Source organism: Cephus cinctus, unplaced genomic scaffold (assembly GCF_000341935.2).
Source record: "Cephus cinctus unplaced genomic scaffold, Ccin1 Ccin1_scaffold2766, whole genome shotgun sequence".
Taxonomy (NCBI): domain Eukaryota; kingdom Metazoa; phylum Arthropoda; class Insecta; order Hymenoptera; family Cephidae; genus Cephus; species Cephus cinctus.
Window position 1 is genome coordinate 1 of NW_014334369.1, and position 26,463 is coordinate 26,463.

The window sequence follows — 26,463 nt, forward strand, 5'->3', positions numbered from 1 at the left end:
CGCAACACGTCTCATGTTTATTTTATTACTATGAAGGATATTGCGAAAGCGAATATTGTGAGTTAATAGAAAATGATTTTCGATCCCGATGACCTTTTTTTTAAAATATTTAATATAAGCTTAAAATAAAGTTTGAGCAACCGAGAAAATTTGAACGAGAGGAACCTTGAAAAATAGTATAGGCCGATCGTAGTATAGGCCTACTGGGGACCCGCTACGTTAAATAATGGGGACGCATCGACGGCGGCACCTCTTGGGTGATGCGAAAGCCCGCAGGTTGTCGTTGTTATGCCTTTATTGTAATAAGATAAATAAATTAATTGGATACACTCTTTAATATGTTAATCCCATTTGCAAAAGCACATTTTTTTTTGTAAAAATAAAGTACTCTCCATAGAGGGGTCTCGAATCATAGACCTCCCGATTCGTAACCGGGTGCACTAGCCAGACGCCAAAAACACTTGTATGTTTTACTTGTTTCGGAAGTTGTATTTCATCGTTTATTCAACTGCTTACTATTATCGTTTCGCTTACTTTTCGCGACTACGCGAAATCTGTAACATCGACAGAGGCGATGATCACGAAATCCTACTCCCGGACTCGCCGCTACGATTTAGCGCCATGCTTTTGGTATCGCCTAAAACCGGAGCGTTGTACATCTCCCCACTCATCTCTGCGGACGCGTACACAAGTCGTTTATATTTTATCTAATCACGAGGAATATATTGCACTCAGGTAAGTTTCACACACGTAAGCTTTATTTCTTTTGTTTCAGGTACAGAGGTATACTATTTGCTATGGACGCCATGGAATGCTCTGGAAGACTACTGACTACCCTACGCTTGCCGTAGCGCTGCGGTCGGCTTCCTGCCAGCGACGGCCGATAGGTATGGCAGTGCTTGCCCTAGTTCGGTCGGTAAGTACCGTCTGCTGTTCGCTATCTACATGGGCATGACAAGTGGCGCCATCTCTGAGACAATGAGTGAACTTTCTCTGACAAAATAAATCTTAGAGTAATTCGAAAATCAGCTGTATCAGGCTGGTACAGATAAAGTGCGATAGGGAACTTTCAAAAAATCCCTATACTTTTTGAAAATTGCAGATGGAATGAAAGTAATGGCAGAGAATATGCAGCATAGCCGAAAAGGGGTATAGAAGCATAAGGTTGGAGGAGAAGGAGAAGGATGCTGTTAGGACGGAGGAGTGTAAGAAAGAGACAGAACGCATTCGTACTCTGGGATATTCGCATAGGGCAAAAGAATATCAACGTGTATATGTGTTTAAAGATAATTTATTGGACAAACGCAATAATGATACAGTATACGAAGTACAGATTTACATATATGGCCTGCGAAAAATTAACAATAACAATATCATTAGAGATATATTAAATATAATAATATACATATTGTATTATAAGTGTTTAAAGATACTTTATTCGATAAACGCAACAATGAGATACAGTATACGAAGTACAGATGTACATATATGGTTCGCGAAAGATAAGCAATAACAATACCATTAGAGATATACTACATATATCAGTACAATATAATATACATACGTGTAGTATGTTACATGCGCTACCACTTCAAACTTTTCTTCTTTCAAAAAACATTTTAAAAACTTATAGGCAAATAAACTATTTTTAAGGATATATTAGGAGAAGAGACGCATGGAGACATAGAAAGGATTAGGAGATTCGAAAATTGAGTAGAAACGTTTGGTGGCAGCAGACAGGGAAGATGTTGTTGAAGGGAAAAAGAGGAAGATTGTTAAACAGAAAGAGTGAAGAAGAAAGATGGTTATTACTGAGGGAGCAAGGGGAGAAGAAGATGCGTAAAGCGTATGCACGAAGACCAGATTATTCTGGAGGAGCGAGACAAGAGAATACTCGAAAAAGTAGGAAAAGTAGGAAATATAAGGGAGCGAAATGGGCCCCACCGCGTCCATTTCCGTGAGGTCCTGCCTCTCCTGAAGGGAGCTATGACCCTTCCGAGGCCCCATAGGGGACCGTGTTTTTTTTGGTTTTTTTATTGAGGAAAACCCCCGAGTCCTGCGGCTTTTGATTTAGCATCAGTTTTATATTTTGTATAAATTTTGAAAGTAAATCAAGATCCAATAATATTTAGTAGTATTCGGAAAGCTTTATTCGATGTTTCGAATTTTCAATATTTCTGTGCAACTAATTTTTTTCTTCTTCTTCTCTCTTCCTTCTTCTTCTTATTCCTTTTTGGCCTTATGGCCTCATAGAGGGCCAAGTACCCTCAAGTGATGAAACATTTTTCAATAACTAAGATGCTACACGGGTGTCAAGTTCGCACCAGACTTTCTTAAAGCTGTCTTAAAAATGTTTCAACAATAGGCTTTTTTTAATAGTTCTTCATAAGTTCTATAGTTCCCCGTCTCGTTCTAAGGGTTACTTTGGGTACCAGCGGTGAGTAGCGGAGAACGTCTGTCTGCCAAGCTACAGCTGGGAAAATGCAGCGCGGTTGGGGAGGACTAAAGCCCATTTTCTTCAACGCTAACAGCACAGTTAAACCGAGTTTATGCATTGAACGGCGTCGAAGAAAACGGGCGTAAACCAACATAGCATAACCTGAAATATGAACACATATATTTTATTTCACTGCTAAATATTTTTTTGTCGTTTTTATAAGGCTCCATATTTATATGATGCAGCCTAGATAGGATTTATATGTTTTGTATTTCAGTGCTCTTTCCATTGCACCACGGCTGGCGTTGATACGTCGGCGGGACAACACTTCGCAGAGCTTGTACACAGCTTGAGACGGCTGCGCGCTGAGCGGGTTACCTCCGAATACAGGCGTACGGATTCCAGTATGGATAGAGTTCAGTGGTGAATTCTGTCAGCGAAATCCGACACAACTCTCCGTTATTGGCTACTCCTATGAGTTTCCGTTAAAGCCAACGAATAGAGCTATGACTTCGTGTCGTTGCATTATTTTTATAAGTGGATTACGTATATTGGACAGACTCCCAATTGCTACTTACTACATGATTGGTCCTGCTTCTTACAGCCTTAAGTATATTTCAGTGAGAAGGAATTAGATAGTGAGTCAACTTGTGTAGACTTCCATTATTATATTTTACATTTAATTCATAATACTCTGTTACTTAGTACTGATCCATCGCGTATAGAAAATAGTGTCATTCATTTAATGTTTGGAACAAACCAAATTTTGTCTACAAACTCTCCGAGTACATTTGTCATACAACTGCGATGATGGATTGACCAAGCTTTTCATAGTGGGATAATATAAGGAAAAAAATATCGTCCCACGTGGATATCTCATTTAATAGCAAGATTTATTATTTGGATATGTGGTTCCTGTGTTGATTCCTATTTTCATACGATGGTTCAGGTAAGCAACTTCATTTTACTGTTGCACATGGCTGTCATTCTTAAGAACAGCTTTTTTTTTTAGTATTTATTCCTATTGCTAGCCATTAGAAAATTGGAATTTAAAATGAGAGCAAACTATTTATCTCAATGCGCTGTCCATGCTATGTATTATAATTTTAGGCGATGGACGAAATGGAGCAAAGTGATCTTCCACAGGCATTTCGCCTGTTAGGAGAAATGAATGCTAATGTTCTGCAGGTAAATCAACTTGTGGACAACATGCTGATCCGAGTACGAAATGGCGAAATTTCAACAGACAAGGGTCTCAGTTTCCTAGAAATGAAATACCACATGTTACTTTCCTATCTTATTAATTTGACATATGTCGTTTTGAGAAAGTGCTCAGGAGAGCGTATCGAAGGTGATCCATCGATAGATCGTTTAATTGAAATCAGAACAGTTCTTGAAAAGATTCGACCGATAGATCACAAGCTCAAATATCAAATAGACAAACTTGTGAAAACAGCAGTAACTGGCACAACTGGTATTGATGATCCAAGCAGCTTCAAGGCCCATCCTTATTCCCTCATTGGTAAAATGGAAACATCGAACGAAGAATCTGAAAGTGAACTTGATATTCAAGTTAATAGTGCTATGGAGTCTTCGCAGTCACGGAAAACAAGACTTTACATTCCACCAAAACTGGCAGCAGTTCACTATGGTTAGTATTCATGTCTGGCATTATGAAATAATAAGAGGAACTCTGCCTCGTCTTGGAATTTTTCAGTCATGTAAGTTGTTTAATTTTTGTTTTTATCTCATAATTTTAGACGGAGATGAGACAGCAGCTGAAAAGATTCGAAGGGCAGGAGAGCGGGCTCGTAGGCGTGCGGTTTCAGGAACGGTGTTGCGTGAATTGCGCGAAGAATATTTGGATGCCCCTGTCGAAGACTCACAGATCGGGAGCATGCAGCAAGTCAGCTTAGGCCGAGAGAACAAACGAAAGATTGAGTACGAGGAGAATTACATGACACGATTACCGGTAACCAAGCAAGAGAAACATCTACGTCGGCAAATGACCACCCTTGGTACATTGGGCGATGAAATCACAAACTTTGGAGGGTCTTCGTCCGTTCCATCTAAAAAGAGAAAAGTGTCGAAAATTAGAACCAAAAAAAGTAAGTCAAACACGCTATTCTCTATATTTTATGCAAATAGCGACTGACAGATATACTAAACTTCTTTGTACTTCAGGTTTTCAGAAAAGACGCCATCTCTAATCAATAAAGACAACAAAGCCGAGGGTCATACATCAGTGCTAGAATAACCCTGTATAAGTATCACAAGAAAAGAAATATTGGCATCAAACAGTAAATTATGTGGAGTAACAGATAGCAATGACCGCGCAATTAATAATTTCAAATACTTATGGTTTTAATGCATAACTGTCGTCGCGCACAAACAATACTCATTCATGAAATCGCTGTGTACGTAATATCCTGGATATGACGAATCGGCTACACAAAAGTTAGAAACTCTTGGACGCACGTTAACAGCACGCAGCGTTCATTGATATGATAATCTGCAAATATAAACCGAGCTTGAAAAATAAAGATAGTAGGTGAAACAGATAAAAAGAGATGCTATAGACTATACGTGTTCCGCGTCGTAGAACAATTTTTCTTATTTTTTTTTGGACATAACTCGGTTACGCGCAAATGCGACTTACAGCAATTTTATTACAACTTTCATAAGCGTCGCCGCGTACGCGAAGCTATCGCTATAAAAAAACATATCTACACGTAACAGATAGCAACAAGCAAGACAATAGAATTACATTAAATACACTACCTCAAATCAATAGAATACGGATCAAAGCCCTAACAAAGTTTGCGCCTGTGCACTTACATTGTCGATTCGTTATAATATTGGAAATATTTCGTTCTGGGAGGAGTGAAAACTCTTCATGCTTGTTATTATACACCGTATACAGTTGAGTACGACTAACGTAACTGTGTACGGCTTGCAGCAATGAAACAAGGTGATGGTTGTTAGGTAGCTGATAGAAAATTCAACACATACTACTATAGAAAATATCAGAGTAATTCAACAGAGTGATGACTAACTAGAAATAGTTAATTGACTACATACATAATCTACAGAGTACTATTTGATCTGTGACTTTTCTATACTTTAATAAATTGACCTGTATATGACGAATGGCTATCATGAATCATTATATTATGTAACGGGCTTATTATCGACTTAATAAAATCTTTTCATTGTCTCTATACCAATCTTCAATGCACCGACCAGCGTAACACCAAGGGGATACAGGTAAAGAGACACCATCAATCTCGTCGAAGTTTGTGTCTGACGACTAGTAGGCACAAGAGAGACATTGGAAGCAGCATACAAGTTTTAGATGGGATTAAAATGTCATAAATATCGTTTAAAACAGAATTAACATTGTTCCACTTTATCAATATCTTCGATACGACAATTATATTTGAAATCGCCCGCCCCGCATATCCGACGAGCTAAAACAATCGATCGTTAAGCCAGGAACTTTCGTACTTAAGGATGGCCAGCCTGCTCGACTCGAGTTCTCACGCATACGGTACTGTCTTCAAAAGGTTGATCGACGACACGCATCATCCTGTCTGTTTAACATAGACCCGTGGTACGGCCGCCGAGGTGGTAAGAATTTACTGAAAGTGAATTGTGATTATCTGGGCATTCGTGTGGCTCGTCGTTTTGACGGCATTGTCCCGTTGTCCTCGTCGTTCTCCTGACCACCCACTGCGTCCTGGTCCTTGCATCTGTCAAAGATGCCCTACATTTGACGTCTCGTGGAAAATTGCAATTCGTCCTTCCGTCACGAGATCTCCAATATTGTGACTTCGTTGAACATTTCTTATTGTTAGTGATTTTTCACCCTGACGTGCACTGCGCGCGCGCTACAATCCATATGCGTGCGCCATCTGATAATACCAACAATTTCTTCCTAATCCATTATGGGTGATGCGCGCACGTTTCGTGCATAGAGTCATTTCTTTGTGCCCGCCTCCACCCGCGCCAACGTCTTCATCCGTTCCAATCCGTTCTTCTCCCTCTCTCTCTTTCTCGCTTCATTATACTTTTCTAGCACTCATTTTCTTCTCTTTTATCTCCCTCCCCCCCTCCTTACACGCCGTTCCCATCCCTTCTATTCCATTTTTCTTCTACTCCCCCCGCCCCCCTCCGCACACACATCCCATACCACAATCTCTCTCATCCGCTCTCAATCTTCTCACTCGCGTCCCATCTCTCTTACGTGCTCTTGCCCGCAGCATCATCCCGATTGCTACACGCTCTCTCACATGGGCTCCGCGGAAATTATTTTTATCATAACTTCAAGTCGTACGTATGATCTTCTATTCGAAAGCATTATTCTCTAAAGCGCGTTACAACCGTCAGCAAATTCTCATAATCGTCTTAATCCATCTTACGAGTTCATTCAAGTATGCACACACGCGTGCGCGCACGTACGCACGCACGCACACACACACACACGCACGCAGGACATCTAGGTTCTCTTAGGACAAAGGGCCTTGCGATTGGCCTCTGAAGTTTCATTTTTTTTAAATCTATTTTTAAGGCACCCACGACGCAGAATTAATTTCGTTCTAGCAGCACGCAACGAGCGTTATCGATTACGAATTCTTGCTCATACTATTATCCTTTGTATCAGTATGCATATGAAATGAGCGTTCTTCATTCCAGCATCATTTTATTCATCGTCGCATCGCTTATGAATCTCTCATTCGTTGATCGGCATCAAAAATCCATCTCAGAATGCAATAATATCTAAATTGTTTTCGTCACCTAACATTGCACGAATTTATTCAAAGAAGAATGTAGTTAACATTCCTAATAAAGTTTCAAATACACGCTTATATACTAACTATGAATTTAAACGAAGAAAAGAAACTACCTTAAGCCTCCACGGGGATTGTAACTCTCTTTCACGTGTAACGTCGTCGATGACATTACGAACAGTTATAAGTAAAAAAAATGAATTTTTTTCCCTCTACAAGCAGTTTACAATGGCCACCATTGGGAACAGACCTAGAACAATAAAGAAACTCGAAAAGCCTCGGCCGCTGAAGCTCGGTCAACGCGACTGGACCGTTGATGGTCGGATCACGACCGGTTAGCAATTGAAATGATTTATCAATTTTGTTTTTACGTTACGTCTAAATGTTAATGATGTAACCCCTCGTTATTATAAATTCGCAGTTGAAGACATAGTTTCGTTGATCGACAACGTGGCCATGCACCTGTCCAACGGCTACTTTGATCGAACGCTACAAATGAACGTGGTTACCATGTGCAATCACCTCAAGTTATATGCCCACCAGCTGGAGGCCATTTATAAAGGTATGCAGCCCTCAAGATAATATGGGCTTGAAAACCTCCGTTACCAAGTCCACGCACAGATTACTCAGCTTGCGAACGACACCACTCCTCAGTCACTTACTCTCGAAGTTACCTTAATTAATTTTCTTGTGCCACACAGACCAGCTGGATAGAGCATTCGTGGCGATCCGAAATGGGAGTCAAGACGAAAAGCTTGACATGACGACTAGGGTTTATTTACTGGAACTTATCGAATTGAGGGCCAAACAGTGGCGTCATACCGACTCGATGGACGCGTATTATTGTCAAAAGCTCTCAAATCTCGATAATGTAAGTCGCGATTCGCTGTGAATTCTCATTTTTTATAACTTAATTTTATAATTCGTACGATCGATTTTTCGAAACAGCAAGGGGAAGCGATCATGACGCCCGATACGCAAACCAACTTGCTGATATCGCCTCTGATGCCCATGGCCTCGCCAATAGCTACCATCGCACCCGTTCTTTGTCCTGGTGAAGTCATTAAGAATAGCGGAAAATTTGCAAAACCTACACGAATTCCAGGAAAGAATTATTGCAAAGACGAGGTCGTGATACGTAACAGTGATTCTGGCAAAGGTAAGCAATAAAAAGTAAAGTCCTTTCACTACTGGCAGACGATCCGCAAAGATCATACTGAGATTACATTATATTTGCTCACGATGAAATTTCCCATTTCTTTTTCTCTCTTTCTCCCAATATTCCGTTAATTAATTTGCACAACAAAAACAGTGATGGGAATAAAGGGGCGACGGGTTCACATGATCGAGGAACTCAGCGAGACGATCATCTCCTTCCAGCGAGGTAAAACAATAGCAACGACACGCGCAAGCAATTCGTCTCAGCATCGTGTTCGTGCCTTTGCAAGATTTATTAATCGACTGACCAAACCTTCATTTCTATATTCACCAGCTAATTTACCTACGAGATTATCGCGGAAAACGACTCGGTATTCTTTTGTGTTATATAGAATTCTTGAAGCGTTACACGTATATGCCTCTGTCTCTCTCTCTCTCTCTCTCTCTCTCTCTCTCTCTCTTTCTCTCTATTAATGCAAAATAATTTTCTAGATCAATGTCGTTATTTGCAGTAACTGACGGTTCTTCGTTTGATTACCGTGAAGCATGCATGATGCAGCTAACATATTCTATAACATGTGTGATCAGTTACAGTGAAAGGATAAAAATCCTCTCAGTCGTCTTTACGTCACTACAGGGATGTACAATTGCATTGTGAGCCGTGATATAATACGATGCACGCTTTCACGATATAAGTTCTTGGATCTGACGTGCCAGCCGTCCGTTTCTGATGGTCATTAAATGGATACTGTGTTTTCGCTGTAATGTGACTGTTAACTTAAAGTTGCCAAATGATTGCATTACACGTTTTGATACCCGAGTGATCTCGAATGCGTCGGTCTCTCTAAACCACTGACATATTGCCCTGACCCGCATAACTGATGCAAGGTACATAACTGGAACGGAATGTATTGCTGTGACTTGGATCTTATTTTTTTTATTTTTTTTTTATTAATTTCACGTGCTCATACTACTTTTCGTATTCATTGCGAGTCACAAAACAAATCTAGCTGATCGTATTTACCGAATGTATTTATTGTATCGAATGTTTCTCTTGCATCATCAGCTCAGCTTTTCAGTCTGGCGAAAGTTGCTTTCTAAGCATATCGTCGACGTATAACAGACAGTTCAGATAATGTACGAAACATCCATTTTAAGCATCTAATGCATTAACATACCAGTTACAGCTCTTCCGAGATTGCAGACTAATTCGTGATTAATAAGTGATTAACTCATTCTTCGAATACCTAATCATTTTTATTAATCCATGTGCGAATTCTTTCAGTAAATCCTGGGGCTAAAGAACGACTTGTCCAGATAACGGGAACTTCCGAGGACAAGATACAGTGAGTTCAAGTGATCACAGATTTCTTCCTAGCACTGAAAAATACTTAAAATTCACGGTTAAATGATAAAATGAATAATTTCCAGCTATGCGAAAGATCTGATAAAAGACACGATACAGCGAAACGCATCACCGGTGAGATTGGAGCAGGGTGGTGGTGAGAAGGGCGGTATCGGTGGATCTAGCTCCTCTTTGAACAGTAGCGCCTCCGACGAGAGTAACAGACTTCAGCAACAGCAGCAACACACTTCCCGATTCCGTTCTACTCTACTTCATAGCTTCTCCACGAACGACGCCAGCATTGGCGAATACAAGTACACTGTCACAGTTGGCAATCATTCACTCAAGATCACGGGTTGTAATTTGGATCTCGTTCGGGTAAATACAGTATACATATATAACACTTGCGAGTGACACCTTTATTAAAGTGCTATCTTTGAAAGCTCTCGTTTAAAATCAGTATATCACCATGTATTGATTGCAGACTGCGAAATTAGTCCTAGATGAGTACTTTGCGGGGGACTCTGAGCACTTTGCGAGTGGAGTCGAATACTTCAGCTTCGAAGAAGAGCCCTCGTTTGCGTCCGCTACGCCAACAACGCCTCAGACTCCGTTAACCCCGGCTAACGCTGACGCGCTCACTAAAGAATTGAGTTTGGACAGTGGCGCCACTTCAGAGAGCGAAGAGACGTACAAGCCCCGCCGTCTGAATCCCGAGATAGAGCCTGCTGCTCCTGAGACCGGTAAGTCAACGAAGGAGGAAGGACGGGACGGACAGCATTATGTAGGGAAAACTTTATTTTTTACAGAAAACAGAGAGCTCACATATGAGTTCCTGCTGCAGTGTTCGACCGGACCATACGCTAAGCGGGCCCCTGTCGACTGGGCTCGTATCCAGAAGGAATGCCCGAGCATCGTTCGCAAGGTACACTTAGGCGACAGCAATGCTAATCACCTGACCTATGACACTTTTAATGGCAATACTAACCGCAACCGCCTCGGCGATTATGCTGACTCTAACAAGACTTCACACGCAAGAATCTCAACAAACATATTCAGACACAGCACTTAGACGTGCCACACGAGCGCGAGTTGCTTCTGCGATGTTAATGATGACATTTTTATTTCACGCTTTACTCGAAGAATCGTCACGGAAGTCCATTTGTAAGAAAGTACAATAAAAGCGCGATCATTGACTAGCACTGAGAGCGGTACCATCTCATTAGTTCTTTTCTACTTTGCTGTTTTCTACTGTGCTTGTCGGTTCGATTATTCCTCAATATGTTATTCAGTATTAATGTTTATACTCTGTGCACGACTAGCACTACTTATTTCGTGGTGTATATGACGTGAAACTTTTTTTCTTTTTTTCTTTTTTTTTCCCGGTTTTTCTTCTCTTCTCTATCGAGTGAAACCATTAATTAACTAAAGTTGCTGTGGTGCGCGTAAATTCCCATGAAGCATTTATCGTAACACGTTCAACTTAATCGTATAGTCGTATTCATACGAACGAACCATCACGTTATGTGCGCTCTCTTGCGTGCGATTAGCAAGACATCAAGGAAAAGATTAATTTCACAAATGTTATCTACGCCAAGTCGTGCTAATTCGTATGCTCCAATCTGCGCGTACCGTGATAATGAAAAAAAAATGTTATTCCAAACACGCATGATTTACTTCATTTAGTTTTTTTTTATTTCTTTGGTTCGAATTGTACGAATATAAAAGACATAGTCACGGTGAATGTCTAAAAGGAATTTACGTGAATCATGAATTGTTCAAGGAAACGGTGCGTTCGTTATACCGCTTTAACGTCGACCAGTCGAAACCAAAGAAGTCCTAGTGCAGCGGTTTGGCACGTATACTTATAATAACACATTGACAGCGCACTGCCTACTACCTTAACCGATAAATTGTGCAACAATTATCAATAAAACCACTATGTTTTCATGGAAATTCATTAACCCATAATCTGGTGTGTGGTTCTTTTACTTGTCACAATATCTCGAGACATCACAACCACGTGCTAAATCATTTTCGAATTAATGGAAGTATCTCATGTACGAAGACAACACAGCTAAGCTGCATTTTTGCATTTTTGCATTCTTATATTATGCTCTCATTCTCGACTAAGGCATGCTACTTTTATCAGGAAGTCGGAAGAGGTAAGCACTTGAGAGTTAGATCCTAAAGAAATTTCGACTTTGTTTTACATTTTTATATTTTATTTTATATATAATTTTTCTTTAACAGGCACCGATTCGCTGGTTCGAACCGGAAGCATATAAGGCGAAGGTGGCGGCTGCCGGTCTCGTAACGGTGCTCCCGATCGGCGATACGGAAAATGACCCCGAATGAAAGGAAAAAACGATAATCATCTCTGGCCTTCAAAGCTGTCCTGAACAACGAACCCGCCGGATGTTTCTCCTATAATTAATCATAAATAATTCTGAAAACGCGCTTCTACTCGCCGGCCAGTCGTAAGCGTGTTCTTTTTGTATGCTCGTTTTTTCGCGAACTACGACAAGAAGCTTCGTGTGAATCAATCTCTTTTACTTAACAAAAGATGGAAGAAAAAGAAGAAGCATAATGCTTTCCCGAGTGAGCACGACGAAGATGATCGCTGAGCGCTCCCAAGTGCCAAAGGGGATTTTCATTGCTAATAACTGTCATGGCACTTGAAACTATTCCGCCACAGAGGGCATTCGCAGATGTTATTTTTAAGAGATTCCTCATCTCGCCTCACATAGACAACGCAAACGATCTTAATGCTTTGTACGAGTGCTTAGGGGTGATGCCACCGGCGTACAAGAGTGCTCCGCTTATTTTCTCGAATATTGTCGGTCAATTTATTCTTCTCCGTCACCATTACTGCGATCCTTCGGTATCTCTCTATAAAGTTATGGGGTACACGCTGACTGACTGCGCCTGTCGGACACGAGAACATGTTTCCTCATTATATGCAACAGTCGGACACTATGCGCATCTGCATCATATTCCATTTACCCCAATTTATATGTACCTCCAGTAATGCCGGAATCACGATCCGTATAGAGCGCAACGTGGATCTTCTGATTACAATGTACATGAAAAACCAAATGTATCAGCGCAAGAAATAGTTGATCCAACTGTTAACATATGATAGACAAATTGGAATAGAAACTGGCCGTAGCATGTCTTCCGCGTTAAGAGAAATACTTTTTTGTAATTTCACTCTGATATTGCTCTGTTACAAGTGTGAGATTGTTCAACGGCGACGTACGATCAAATCTTTAGCCGCAGATGCTTTTCGCAAACTAATTAACTTGCGTGCAATAAGAGACACATATCAAGAAGAATTGTAAAATTCGTAATTCTCTATTAGCTTAATCTCTAGTCTAAATATTTAAAAGGGGAACTAGTACCATTTCTACTTCTATTGTTGTTGGGACAACTGTTCATTCGTGACGCGATATAACCAAATTGCGACTATACCGACTAATGCCAAAAACTATTGACAACGTGATTCTACCGGGTTGTTCAGGCCAAAAGGCGCACCACCTGAAGTTAGAGCGCCCATTTGATTCCTATGGCAAAACTATGTTCAGGTGGTACGTTTCGGCCGAATAAACAGATATATTTTGTACATTTAAGCATAGTATACTGTTATATTCACTGTAATCGAGCAGGCCGAGGCACATCTTTTGCAGAATAGCTCCGTCCTGCATGCTCAAATGCATATGTTAGGGATTTGTTGCCCACTTGTGAGGACAATCCATCACATGTAATTTTGTAGCATGCGCGATCGTATGCCCGCAATCACAAAGCAATCTTGCAATATCCTACCCATTGATGGGACGTATAATCTAACGATACGTCAAGTGTTTTATAACCATAGCATATTAGAAAGTAGGAAATTTTAACAGCGCTGATATATTGATATACTGTAATGTATTTTCTTGACTCGACACCGCTAACGTAAATCCGAGAGCTAACCTACGACCTTCGGCTGTCCACCCTTCGTCCATGCATCCGCATGCCAGGCGGCCGCCAGCCAATTCTTATTTCATCGAGAACTGACGAGCCGCTATGTCCTGGAAGTTGAGGTGCAAAGGACTGAATTCCGGAAAAACGAGAACTCTCACGGAACCCATAAGAAGAGACGACGGTAGCCTAAACGGATCCTGTAGATTTTTGGGGTCGCGTAAAATCAGCAAACTGGTTGCACGAGCGCTCAGGCTGCTAGGATGTGACAAAGGTAGAGAGAGGGTCGGAGGAAGTAAGCGTCAGGTAAATAGTGCCGGAAACAGAGAGCAATTGATCGAGATTGTAAGAAAATTAATCGGAAGCTATAAGATCGGGAGCCCTCCACCAATTAATAAATTTGGAGTCCTCACCGGAGCTGGTTCAGCTAATCCGTATGAATTCCGAGAAACACTCCGGTGGACACTGCACTATAGTACACGCAGATTCTGGATATAGCGAGAGTAACGCGAGAACTACAGTAGCGAGAGCTTTCGATACCGTAAAGAAAAACTATCGGCAGACAGCGCGGGAACGCGAGCCAGCTCGTGACACCTCGGTCGGCGCTCCGAGACAGACTGCTTTGACAATAGCCAAATGCCAAATTCGAGAACTAATCATCTGATTACTCTTGTCCTTTTCCTCGAGTCGTTCCTTTAAATTAAATCAAGAGCGTTCCTTAGCGAATCGGTACGTAGCAAACCGGGATATCCTCCACGGGCGCCGCTTCCCCAGGACGTCGGCCGACAGCCAGACCGCTAATCTTTAGCTCCCCTGACTTTAATCGTACCAGAACTACATCTATCTCTAAAGGGGCGCCGGTACCTGATCCGGACCTCCGTCGGTTCGTCAAGACGTCTCCGTCGGACACAGGGCGTATTTCTGCCGGGCAACTCGGTACTTCGTGAGTCTATCTCTTCACGGCAGATTCTCGAGCACCTCGACCTCAATCAAATAACAAAAGTTTCGAGAGCATTCGCATAACTGTTATACTAATCAATCCGGGAGCGTAACTTGTAAGCAGGGTGGCGGACTCGAAGGGAACCAGAAAGCTAAAACGTTATCCGAATTGGTAGCTGGAATCGCCATGTCACCGTGAGTCCAAAAATCCCACGTCACAATACTCGTTACTTTGTGTTTGCTGTTGTGATAAATCACTCTCGATCGATTCTATCTGTCTCCTTGCAAGTCCCAAGTGCCTATACATATACTTAACTATACAATGTGTATTGTGATGTATTGTCCCGTGAGTCGATTCTTTCCTTTTCTCCGAGGCATCGGTCTGCACTCGTCGGAGGCCTTCCTCCAATTTTTCAACGCAGATAAACACTTTTTAACGCGAGTAAAGATTAAACTGGCAAATTTAATGCATCGTAAAAATTCATTATCCGTCTCTAGGTGATTTCATTATTGACGGAAGACACGTTCTCTACACAGATACCCCGAACTATCGTAAAACTAGGGATCAGAGATTACTTGCGTAGCGCTCAAGTATTTAAAAATTGATTGTAACTTTTTTCGCGGTCGTAATGGGTTTTCGTCTTTTTGTAATCTATTTATTCCTTCGACTTCTTTTACGCTTTTTCTCCAACTATTTGTTATTCATTCCGTGACATTCTTCAGGAATTCCCCCTCCCAATATATATTAGCTGCACTCTGCTCTAGATCTAACGACACCTAAGCGCACACATAATTCATGCACACTTGATACTTAAGAGAACCTTTGCCCTATGTCACGGAATGAAGCTTTCTTAAACTTATTATCTTTACGATCTGTTATGTTTGTTAGAGTTTTTACATTATTTAATATTTATTAACATTACGCTATTTTTATTATTACACGCCGATTACCACTATTATTACGATTATTACAATCATTACCAGAAGTATAGGCGAAACGTTTCGATAATTTATTCCTATACCGTCTAACGCCACATACGCCAACGCTCTAACGTTCAATCGTAGACTCGTGAACGTAGACGAGTCCAGCGAATAATGGGGAAAGATCTTGATTGGACTGGAAGAAAAGTACCTGCCGCTTATACAAGCACACAGCGAGAGAGAGAGAGAGAGAGAGAGAGAGAGATGCGGCAGATTATTCCGAGGAACATGTCACAGAAGAGAGAATGGTGTTGATTCAATTAAATACACAAGTTCGATTCTGTACTAAGTATTTCTTTTGTTTTATTCTTATTCCTGTACTGTACACAAACGACATTGTCCCCAAAAAACACACGCATTTCGAGAAGTTTTGTGCAGGCACAGTTTGTGCACCGGCGAACGAGATAGTCCGTACGCGATAAGACAAATAATTGCAAATTGTTAAAAACGTTTAAACGTCAGGTGTACACGCAAAATAATAACGGAAGGCCGGAGCTCTGCGTCGTACGACGCTCAATTCAACATTGCTTTTACAAATCTACCGCTGCAGTTCACGACTAATCTGAACTAAACTCTACTGCTGCTGCTGCTGGTGCTGCCTTATGGCTTTATTGGTCGTAACTTTTCTTTTGAACGACCCTAATATAAACACACACGACAGCCGGCTCAGAATTCGTTGCTCGTTGCGCGTTGGAACTACATAAACGCATCGCACCGTCAGCCGTTCGGCTATGACGAACAAACTCTGCGCTGCGCATCACAGTTTTCTCTCTGATTTGCCCAACAACTAATATTCTAACCACTAATAGAATTATAATGTTCGTGAACATCTAGAGATATCGTCGTTTCTTGACACTGTTCTTGTACGGTCGCTGAACGTGCACGGCTTCCTTCTTCACTTCTTCTTCTTCTTCTCCTACTCGTCTCTTCGTATTCCACGTATATTCGTTTCAATTCTTGCGCTTAACTATATCTTGATAATACCGCCACACAATAATACATCAGATAATAATTATTTCAAACACCGTTTGCCGTGCACTCTAACGAAATACACTTAAGGTACAGAAAATTTCATATGCGAGACATTGAATGTCTGGCCGATGTAAATGCTTCCTTAAGACTTTTTTTTTTGTTTTTAATAAAAATCTAAAATACCTAGGTGATACACATATAAGTTTGAGAAACCGACCTGCTAAAGTTTGCCAGGCGGATTAACTGTTAGATGAATCATCTACGAATTGGCAGTCGAGCGGAACAGTGATTTTCGTGCCATTAATGCAATTTATTGTTTTTTCTTACTGTTTTCTCAAAGTTAACATGTATTAGCGACCATTAAAACATGTAGAAACAGACGCACGCACGCTACGTTACGTTACATTACTGTGTGTACTATCACGTAGCTTGTTTGAGAATAACCATCTCCACCCCCAGATGAATTTCTTCCATTTTCCGCACACTTGTCAATGATACATCGAGAACCACCGTTCCATTTTATTGTTATAGATTAATTTTAACTTTAGCATCGCTCCCTCTTTTTATTAAATATATATTTATATATAATTATCCGTGTAAATGTATTTTTTATACCTATGTGCATACGATATAAGTGTATCAGAATAATTGTCATTCCGAGGTTAAATATACTGTCGATAGCTGGACTCTGAATATCAACGCAGGATACTCCTGTCACGCGTAGCACACAATTTCAGGATGAACACATTACTCTGCCGCTGTGCTTCCATGGCTACGAAACGACCCACGCGGTCAAATTATTTCTATAAATTTCTTGCACAGAAAGTGAAAAGTGAAATAAGCGACGACATACGGTAGCGCCATCGGTGATAAGAGCTTCCGCATCGTCTGCAAGAATTATCCGAATGCGCGCCATGTAAAATGACATCGTGGCTTAAAATTTTGCCAACGCGAAAAAAAAACATCGGAGTATCCCGCCGTGTCATTCATCATTTCACGATATCATGCAATAACGAAAGAGAGTAACGTGATTACGATGAGACGTACCAACCAATATTTATTACAACTTTTCATTGTATGTATCCCTCGGACACACTGATCCTTGCGGAAACGCATCATTGACATAATTGCTAGTAACGTGCGTTTGCGAGTGACGTACTTACACGACGGACGATTAAAAGCACATATCTCCATTCACGTGAGTTTAATCTAAAATTAGATTCCTATAAGATTGAAATCGCAACGAGTGGTAGCCTGTTTCTTCGAGGAGTTATCTTTGGATAACCCCGTAATTCTTTAACGTTTGAAGGCCAGGTATTACCGAGACAAAGGAAGGGAAAATTACCCATCGAAATGTAACAGCCCCGTTGGATACCCTAAACACGTGGCAATTATTCACGTCCATATGTCATTAAGTCACAATATCCAATTAAATTAAATAAGTTAAAGCACGCGGAGTCTGTATACATCGAACGAACGATCGTCTCGGTACGCCATGACTTATCGACAGGGTCGGCGAGCCTCTACGCAAGGCAGAGCAAATGAGTCTCACCTTCAATTTTTCTATTTACAACGCTATTCTCATACAATTCACACTCATGAGGATTCTCTATCTAATCTGATTAAGGTTTCATCCCGTTACTTATTACTTAAAAATTGTCAAATCTAACCTGAATATCCGTGCCGGCCAATTTCATTTTTCTATTGTGCCCTGCGCGGAAGAATCCATCACTGGAATTTCTGTGCAACACGATTGCCTAATGAATTATTCACGATTGGAAATACTAATTACATTCGATATAAAGTCTCTTGAACGGAAAGTCAGTACACACCGCCTGTCAGTTTAAAATACGTACACACTTTAGTTTCTTCCTCCTCTCTTTTCTTTATGTTTCTTCCTTTGTTACCATCAATGAGTCCCGAGCTCGGGTGTAAAAGGAAAAGAAAAAGGAAAAAAAAATTAAGAAGAAAGGGGAGAAAAACAGTCTCCTGTCGCGACTCTCTCTGTGTTAAAAGTAAAATTCACTAATCGGCGGAGAGATGAGAGACGGGTGGATCAAGGTAATGTAACAAAAAGAATTACGTTCGGGGGGGTTAAAATACGTAGTCGGGTCCCGCCATGTCTATCGCCCACCTAAATTTGTCTCGCTGGGTCTTGTTGTATATCTTCTCAATCGGCACATCGTACTTCTTGCACCTGCATAGACGATGAGAAACGTTCATCCATATCGTGATGGCTCGTTATTTGTTATAAACTTTTTATATTAAAAAAAAAAAAAAAAGAAAACGTAAAGAAACATGTGCGTACTGACCATGCAACGGAGATACGCGGATCGAGGTAATTCAGCTTGGATGTTCCCAGGGCAATTTCCTTGTTCTCCTCCTTGTCAGTGGCCTGAACTTCAAGCTTGGTTAATTGCTCCTTCAGTCGATCCAGTTGCTTCTTCTTCTTCTCGTACAGCCTATCGACAGAGAATTTCACATGCTTATTCCACTCTCGAAATATCTTCTTCCAACACCATGAGTAATATGAACAAGATGACGTACAATTTCTCTTTAACCGATCCGTGCTTGGCATCGCGCTTAGCATCCTTCACTTGCATCTCGGCCTCGGCAACAGCTTCCTTTCGGGCATCGATCTTAGCCTTTAAATTCTCCATAGACTTCGCATGTGTCTTTGGCACTGAACGTTGATGATTACACAGTATGGCGACAGCCCTATTCGCTCGATTGTACGAGAGAATCTTTTCTGCAACTGTGTCGTCGGCATTCGTTAGCTTCTCCAACTGCTGTTGAAGGGTCCATGACGCGTTGTACGTCCTGAAGACTTTGGCAGTAAGTCCCTCCATTAGCTCGTTAAGATGTTTGTTCATGACAGTTGTATTCAATCGATCGAAGAGATCGTCGCTTGGCGATTTATTCTCCATGAATAGTTGAAGATTCTTGTAAACGCGCTTCTCAACAGGCACTTCATTGTAGTATCTGATTGAATCTTTACCAAGGAAATCGAATACGACCACGTACTCCCTTCCGTCTTTCTGCTCGTGTAAAGATATGTGCTCCACTCGCAACGAACAACAGCCCACTGTGTCTGCCTGGTCTTCGTCCTTCTCATTTCCAGCCCTGAGAGCCAATTTATCAATGAAATACAACGCAACCGCTCTTTGTCTTATTCGCATCTCCTTGCTTCTCCAGTCTTCCCGATACTCGGCACGAATTTTGTCGATCGATTTCGCCAGCTTTCGGGCCGTTTCGTATTTTTGCCAGTCTTTCTCTCCTTTCAACTTACTCGAGGGATTTAACATGACATACTTGACTTGGCCTTGAATATTTTCCGTCCACGATGCCAACCAAGTCACATTGGGATCATGCCTGATTTCTTTCCACTTGTGTCCCGTCGGTGGCTTCGGTATCTTTGAATCCTTAGAACAATTGATGAGCACATCTTCAGGTATGACCCTTTTCTTCAATTTTCCCATTTTTGGATGCTCGCCACGTCCTCGAAACAAGCCTGGTGGTTCAATCTTGAAGTTACCAATTTTTTCCTTGTGTCCGTCAATGGTGCAAAACCCGTATTCCTTCTGTATCTGTTCATTTTGTTCCTTTATCTTCTTTTTATCCTCCTTCGACATGGCCTTGCGCTCCTCGTTCTTTTGCACGAAATACGCGTGCATTTCCTTAAAATTACACTTACTGAGATCCACGATTTTTGCTCGTTCGGAATCGGACATGACTTCGCGCCAATCATGAAAGAAGTTGTCGTTGAACACTTTTTTCGTGGTGTAATCGTGATCCAACATGCGCGCGTAGAATGTTGCCACCTCTTCCGCCTCCTCGCTCAACTTAATTTCTTTGCCGTTGTAATGGAACTTAACGTCGGGTGGTAGAGGCTCGTAAGCCGGCGCGAAGACGGGGCCCTTGTGCTCCAAAAAATTCCACTTCGTACCATCGTTCTTTTTCTCCTCTTCCCACCTGAAAGTATAATTATTTATAGTTCGTATCTCAGGACACTCGCATCCTCGTTAGCTCTTTCTTATTCAAAGCATCGTTCGCTCACTCTTTCTTAATACGCCCACTAAACGAATGAACATCAGTACACTCATAGAAACATAACCTAATCGATGTGCCAATGCTACGAGCCTGATACTTTCGTCCAATACTCTTAACTATTTCGACGATTGCAAAATCAATGACAACCGCCATAAATGAACTTATTCTATTTTAATCATTGACACGACAGCGATCCAAAGATATCGCATTATAATGATTCCGCGTCGTTTCCAGACTACAAACATAGAGGAGGTACGAAAAGTTTTACGAGGATTGATTAGGTTAGGGTCACAGTTTGGTTAGGTTAGGTTATATAACCACGTGGTTATCTCTGATGGGTATATCATCTATGAATTATCTAGAGATATAAGTATAACGAAGATTGAATGATTTTGCGAATTAAGGTGGTTCAGTAATGATAATTATAATAGTACGAGGGAAGCAAGGGTTAAACAAATAGTGAAAAAAATTCCATGATCTTTGATTAAAAAATAAATGAGTGAAAATATAAGATAACCATGATAATTTGAGTAAAAAATCATTACATTATACTGTACCAAACATAAAGTTATTCATTTTTATAGGTTAAATATATCTATATAGTGAAAATTAACTTTTAGACTTTCTATATCTCATAAACTATACGGTAAATCATATTAAAATTTTGCATAGGCAAAGATTTTGTTATACATTATTCCATACAACAAATGGAGAATTTTATCTTGTGTCACGTGCTATCACTGAATCTCCTTAAAGGGCATGGGGAATATTGTCATCATTTTGCTGCAGTTTGCTGCTATTTTCATGTGTAAGAATTGTCTCCGAAACACGGACAGATTGCTGATATTATACATGTCAAAAGAATATTCTATGAAAAGTATACTTAGAACAAGAGTGATGTTAACTCGCCTATCCGGAAATATGTAACTGATTATATGTTAATAAAATCATAAAAATTCAGACATATGCTACATGACTGACAATTCATTGTGTCACAATCGAACAATCACAAATATTTTCATTTCAGTACATAACATATGACTAAACGCGGTATACATCACCGTTCTCAAGATTTGTGGTCAGTCACTCATAATTATCAATGATTTATACAAAATAGTTGATAAATTACAAAGTGATGCGAAAACAATTCTGGCGACAGATTCTATGCGATAGTAACAAACCGATTACCCACTTTTGAAAATGGGCCAACACTGCCACTTCTTTCACAAAGGGACTTGAACCAATATGCCTCAATGCCTTTAACACTTACCATTTCCAAACATCTTGTGCTTCTTCTTCCTTCTTCTTTTTTCTGGGGCTTGGAGTGTTCTCTGTTTTGACGCCCTTCGAACTTTTCTTCTTGGGCTTCTAAAAAAAAAAGAGAAATTAAAGATCGTACCAAGTCCTTCCTTCCTCGTCGATTATTGTAATTTCCAAATAAGAGATGTCATTTCAAGCATCGCGTGACAGGAATTATCCTCCTTATCTTGACAATTTACTTAAAATCAGACAGCACTCTTTTATGGATCTAGGATTCTTTCTTTTTTCTTCTTATTTCTCGTTTCCGTTGTACCATCGGTAAGTCTCCGAGTCGAGCTTCTCATCTTAATGACATGGTATTGTAGGAAAAAAAAACAAGGATGGAGGTTATACTAAACTAACGAAGTGGCTCACCTTTTCTTCCTCCTCCTCCTCATATTCTACATCCTCGTCATCGGCATGCTTCCGCTTCTTCTTCTTCTTCATATTTTCCTTCTTGGGTTTCTTGCGCGATGACAAAGGTAAATCTTCTTCCTCATCTGTCGACTCGACTTTCCTCTTGATTGTCGGCGACGACATAGATGTTCTCGCGTACTGTTTCAGAAAGTTTTGGTTATGTTATGTCAATAAATAATGAAGTATTTCGTTCGAGCGCAGTTGCTACGAACCAAAATAGCGCGATCATGTTCCTGAATATAGTTTTCGATGTCACGAGAATTACAAAAACTTGTAGAAACTATAGTGGAGAGAAAGGATTTTGTGACTTCGTCGTTGGACAATTTTGAAGAATTTAAGCTGTACCTAGCGTCACCGTCCATTTCGTTATATTTATTATGAAAATAAAATCGGTACTTGCACTGCGCATTGATATCGTACGCGGACAGAAAGTTACAAGAAATTCGATACCGTCAAATTTATGTGGACAGTTTGACATCAAAATACAGAAATAATAACGATGGCCAGAATAAAAGAATGACCATTGATGTGAAGATTGTTCGATAAGCATTCCTACGCAGCTATCTGCGTCTACCACTGCTTGGTGCCTACGCAACTGCAGGCACGCAAGATCTGAAAGAATGTACATTATGAATTTGCGTACCAACGGCATGTCCTCGTCTGAGTCTTTCTCTGATTTGAGCGTGGTATTGTGAAGCTCGGAGAGACGCGTATCATTAAGATCGGTTGAATCCAAACTAGCATCTTCGACTTCCTGAGATGGGCCCTCTTCCTCGTCTTCCTCCTCCTTAATGTAAAGAGGCTGCTCACCTCCACTATCATCCTCGTCCTCGGGATCCTGTTAATACAATCGAAACATGGCATTTACTTTTACGACTGATTCTTGAGAAAGCCTTTCAAAACGTACCTCCTTGAATTCACGTTTGAATCCTTCGTTATGTTCAAATTCCTGTCTCTCAGGATCAGTCTTAATTTCTGGTTCGTCCTTTATCCGCGGTTCCTCTTTCATTTTGTCCTTTCTATCCTTATCATCGCGATGCCTTGCTGCAAATTTTCGTAAAAAGACATTGATACCAACATGAGTTATCGTTAGTGCATAATTTACGTATTTTTCGAATATCCTACATTTTTCTTTATCGTGTCGATGACGATCCCTGTCCTTATCGTGCCGATGTTTATCTTTATCAGAGGAGCCATGCTTATCCTTTTCCGACGATCGATGCTTCTCCTTGTCAGAAGAGGAATGAGACAAGCTGTGTCTGTCTTTGTCCTTTTCAGATGGGTGTTTACGATCCTTGTCTTTATCCTTCGATATGCTCTTGTCCTTTTCCTTGTCGCGCGAGCTTGAGCTCGAAGAACTGTGTTTATGCTTTTCTTTCTCTTTGCTTCGCTCTTTGTCCTTACCAGAGCTCTCTTTGTCTTTGGAGCTGCTATGATGCCTGAAATTCAAAAAGTACATTATATAGCTGCATATACTCCTCGATTCTTCTAATAAATATAGAAATTTGCCTTACTTATCCTTATCCTTTGAACTGGAGCTTGACTTGTGATGATGATCTCGATCCTTGATTTTATCTTTATCCCTATCTTTTCCCGATGAGCTACTGGAGCTCTTATGATCTCTATCTTTGCTGGATGAACCGCTACTCTTTTTCTCCTTATCTTTGCTACTGCTGCTGCTACCATGCTTATCCTTATCCTTGGTGGAATTGGAGGTAGAACTGTGTTTATGCCGGTCCTTGTCGCGGTGCTCACTCTTATGACTCTTTTCCTTGTCTTTACTCCTGTCTTTCTCTTTATGTTCAGACTTATGGGAGCGTTCCTTTTCCTTGTCCCTATGCTCTGATCTGTGCTCCTTCCTTCTATCGAACCCATTGGACATGCCATTCATGTGAGCATCTGGGACAAATTATGTATTTATTTGTCACTCGTACAACATCATTATTATCACTACGTAATAGTCAGCATTAAGATTTTAGATCAATATTACAAGATAAAGTACGTCATTAGAATTTTCATGTCATTTGAATGCAGAGCATCTTGTAATATCTCTGTAATCTGTAAAATGCATGAGAACTTCATAAAACTAGCCGTACGTATACGACAGTAATCGTGAAGTAGTTTTTCAAAATCAGGGATAAAGGAAAAGTAGGCTTCTAGGGTAGATTTAAATCTGTATTCCGAAAAGGAGATGACAGCTGTGTAAAATTTTGCGAAAACATATAATATATGTAGACATAGCGCGAGATCTATGTAATCTTTTGGAGGCGCTATTTAGATTGCAAGCAATCGAGAAACGGGTTCTCAAAAATAGTCTTATGTCGGAATACATTTACAGTACTATTAGAATTAGAACTATCCAGTCGACTGTCAACTGCCAAAATGAATTTATTTCGAAGTGAAAACAAAAAAATTAATTCTCTCTCTATCTGGCTGACTCTGTTTATTCGGCTCGAACAGCATAGCAGAATCACTCGTTGAGCATGAAAAACCATAAGTACTTATCGGTATATCAGACCATTCGTGTAAAATGTATGAAACTCGTGTAACGATAAATCAACTCGTCAAAAAGAGAACCAAAAGAATCATCGGGGAATGCGTCTCGACGAGAAGGCATCAAGAGAGAAATGAAAAAAAAGAAAAAAGCAGGAGGGGGAAGAATGAAAAAGTAAAGAAAATCCGGAAGGCAGACTTCATCATTAAGGTTGTAACACGTGTCTCAAGCTTTTCTCGACCTTCCTGCATAAACATTGATCTCATCGTGAACAGACTCTGCGTGGCGGACTTACACTTTCGAGCATAGCTTCTACCTTTAACCGAAGTCCGAATGCCTAAGTGCTATCGGCTTACCTCCATGATTCCCGGCTGCACTGCTGTTCTCCTTAGCCCGCTTTTCCTAAAAAAAGAAAGTAGACAGACAGAGGCATAAATACAGAGGGAAACATATGTGACCGTCTGATGAAGGTTGCCTGTTAAATTCTAGGTCACAGAGCCCACAAGTTGCATCGTGTTCCGAAGGCTACGTAGGGACTTAGCCGCAGACGCCATTTTGGGACTTAGAAAAATTTCGCGTCCCTGCCCGAAGCACTTACCAAGAGGAAAGTGCCCGAATGTCGTGGTTTTTCAAAAAACTGAGTACCTAGGCAGACGCGCCATCGCAAATACGTCGTAAATATCCACTTACCGTCTCGGAATTTGGCCGCGGAACGGCCTGTTCGAGCTCCATTTCCTACGTATGACCGTAACTGATAGACTCCGGCAGTGAGAGCTAACAGCTAACACCGAGAACCACCGAGGAGGACACGCACACCAGTTACTTCGCTCGCTTCTCCGCAAGACTGCAGAACGCTCGCTCGACCGTCTAAGTGCCAGAAAAGCACGAGTGCGCATGTCCGCTATTGCTCCGCCCACTCTGGCTTCCTGTTTTTCTCGTACTCCTTGTATTCACCGCTAAATTTCTTCCGCGCGCACCGCCGTGCAGCGTAGCTTTGCGTCTTCTGGCATCTCATGTGGCGTCTGTCCTAGGATTGTTCAATTGTCTTACTCCTGTACTCGAGAGAGTATCAGTCTGTCGCTGTCGAATGCATGTCGAGAAAAAGATCAAAGCAGGCACTGATGTCCCCTCATTATCATGCGAATAAAATATTAACGAAAATCATGTAAATATCATGATTTTCACAGAGACTCTTTTTCTTAGCAATGTTAGGGACAAATTCCACAAGATTTACATTGATTTCGACATCAGCCTGCAAGGATTAATCCAAAACTTGAAGAAGACATCCGAGTCGAAAATGTATTCTCGACTCCGCTTAAGGAAAAAAATCTTTGTAAAAATTTTACTATTTACTACTTTCGTTAATAAAAACCTTTCGTTAAAGAACCATGAATTTTATTGAAGAGTTTAAGATAGATAAATTAAAATACGATGTGTGCATAATTCTAACACAAATGATCTCGCGTAAGAAAGTCCTCTACGACTCTATATGTACAATATAAATAACCAAAAGTCAGTCGGAGCATCCAGCATCCATAACACGATATTTGCTTTAAACGTTCTACCAACTTTTGTCACTTTCTGCGTATAATAAGTAAAACTCTTAATGTTCACAAAA

At 40.7% G+C, this 26,463-nt stretch overlaps 3 protein-coding genes across 14 annotated transcripts; 2 read left to right on the plus strand and 1 right to left on the minus strand.

Annotated features, from left to right (window-relative positions):
• Positions 1 to 2,811: 2,811 nt before the first annotated feature.
• Positions 2,812 to 5,587, plus strand: LOC107274339 (neuroguidin). Its single transcript, XM_015753376.2, has 4 exons — positions 2,812 to 3,386; positions 3,548 to 4,088; positions 4,198 to 4,545; positions 4,622 to 5,587. Exons 1-4 carry the CDS (start codon positions 3,378 to 3,380, stop codon positions 4,645 to 4,647), a joined length of 924 nt encoding a protein of 307 aa, XP_015608862.1. The 5' UTR covers positions 2,812 to 3,377; the 3' UTR covers positions 4,648 to 5,587.
• A 338-nt stretch (positions 5,588 to 5,925) lies between these two features.
• On the plus strand, positions 5,926 to 15,905 carry LOC107274336 (eukaryotic translation initiation factor 4E-binding protein Mextli). Of its 10 annotated transcripts, XR_003061779.1 has the most exons (12): positions 5,937 to 6,067; positions 7,447 to 7,561; positions 7,649 to 7,789; positions 7,929 to 8,098; positions 8,176 to 8,386; positions 8,540 to 8,611; positions 9,671 to 9,731; positions 9,817 to 10,108; positions 10,215 to 10,473; positions 10,540 to 10,655; positions 10,874 to 11,895; positions 11,984 to 15,905. XR_003061779.1 is itself a non-coding variant. In XM_025091598.1 (11 exons), exons 2-10 carry the CDS (start codon positions 7,456 to 7,458, stop codon positions 10,800 to 10,802), a joined length of 1,575 nt encoding a protein of 524 aa, XP_024947366.1. In that variant the 5' UTR covers positions 5,937 to 6,067; positions 7,447 to 7,455; the 3' UTR covers positions 10,803 to 10,817; positions 11,984 to 15,905. The 10 variants fall into 10 exon arrangements, 9 of the variants coding, with proteins under 9 accessions (XP_015608852.1, XP_024947366.1, XP_015608855.1 ...); XM_025091598.1 differs by lacking the exon at positions 10,874 to 11,895 and having other exon boundaries at positions 10,540 to 10,817; XM_015753369.2 differs by lacking the exon at positions 10,874 to 11,895.
• Positions 15,890 to 26,203, minus strand: LOC107274332 (DNA topoisomerase 1). 3 transcript variants are annotated; one of them, XM_015753357.2, is made up of 11 exons: positions 25,536 to 26,203; positions 25,202 to 25,247; positions 23,866 to 24,250; positions 23,477 to 23,790; positions 23,259 to 23,395; positions 22,995 to 23,189; positions 22,310 to 22,489; positions 21,906 to 22,000; positions 19,133 to 20,557; positions 18,898 to 19,047; positions 15,892 to 18,782 (listed from the first exon to the last, which is right to left on the minus strand). In XM_015753357.2, the coding sequence occupies exons 1-11, from the start codon at positions 25,575 to 25,577 to the stop codon at positions 18,680 to 18,682; spliced, it is 3,072 nt and encodes a 1,023-aa protein (XP_015608843.1). In that variant the 5' UTR covers positions 25,578 to 26,203; the 3' UTR covers positions 15,892 to 18,679. The 3 variants fall into 3 exon arrangements, with proteins under 3 accessions (XP_015608844.1, XP_015608843.1, XP_015608842.1); XM_015753356.2 differs by having other exon boundaries at positions 21,906 to 22,003; positions 25,536 to 26,198; XM_015753358.2 differs by lacking the exons at positions 21,906 to 22,000; positions 22,310 to 22,489; positions 22,995 to 23,189; ... (3 more) ...; positions 25,202 to 25,247; positions 25,536 to 26,203 and adding an exon at positions 20,643 to 21,888 and having other exon boundaries at positions 15,890 to 18,782.
• Between the last annotated feature and the right edge of the window lie 260 nt (positions 26,204 to 26,463).

Bases quoted from the DNA above. Each gene is read 5' to 3' on its own strand.
- LOC107274332 (XM_015753356.2), bottom strand. From the start codon at position 25,577: ATGGAGCTCGAACAGGCCGTTCCGCGGCCAAATTCCGAGACG. The intron at 23,791-23,865 runs GTAAGGCAAATT...TTTGAATTTCAG, and splicing joins AGTTCAAAGGATAAGGATAA to GCATCATAGCAGCTCCAAAG. The intron at 23,396-23,476 runs GTAGGATATTCG...GAAAATTTGCAG, and splicing joins TCGACACGATAAAGAAAAAT to CAAGGCATCGCGATGATAAG.
- LOC107274339 (XM_015753376.2), top strand. The intron at 4,089-4,197 runs GTTAGTATTCAT...TCATAATTTTAG, and splicing joins ACTGGCAGCAGTTCACTATG to ACGGAGATGAGACAGCAGCT. The intron at 4,546-4,621 runs GTAAGTCAAACA...TTTGTACTTCAG, and splicing joins GAAAATTAGAACCAAAAAAA to GTTTTCAGAAAAGACGCCAT.
- LOC107274336 (XM_015753366.2), top strand. From the start codon at position 7,456: ATGGCCACCATTGGGAACAGACCTAGAACAATAAAGAAACTCGAAAAG. The intron at 7,562-7,648 runs GTTAGCAATTGA...ATAAATTCGCAG, and splicing joins TGATGGTCGGATCACGACCG to TTGAAGACATAGTTTCGTTG. The intron at 10,109-10,214 runs GTAAATACAGTA...TATTGATTGCAG, and splicing joins GTAATTTGGATCTCGTTCGG to ACTGCGAAATTAGTCCTAGA.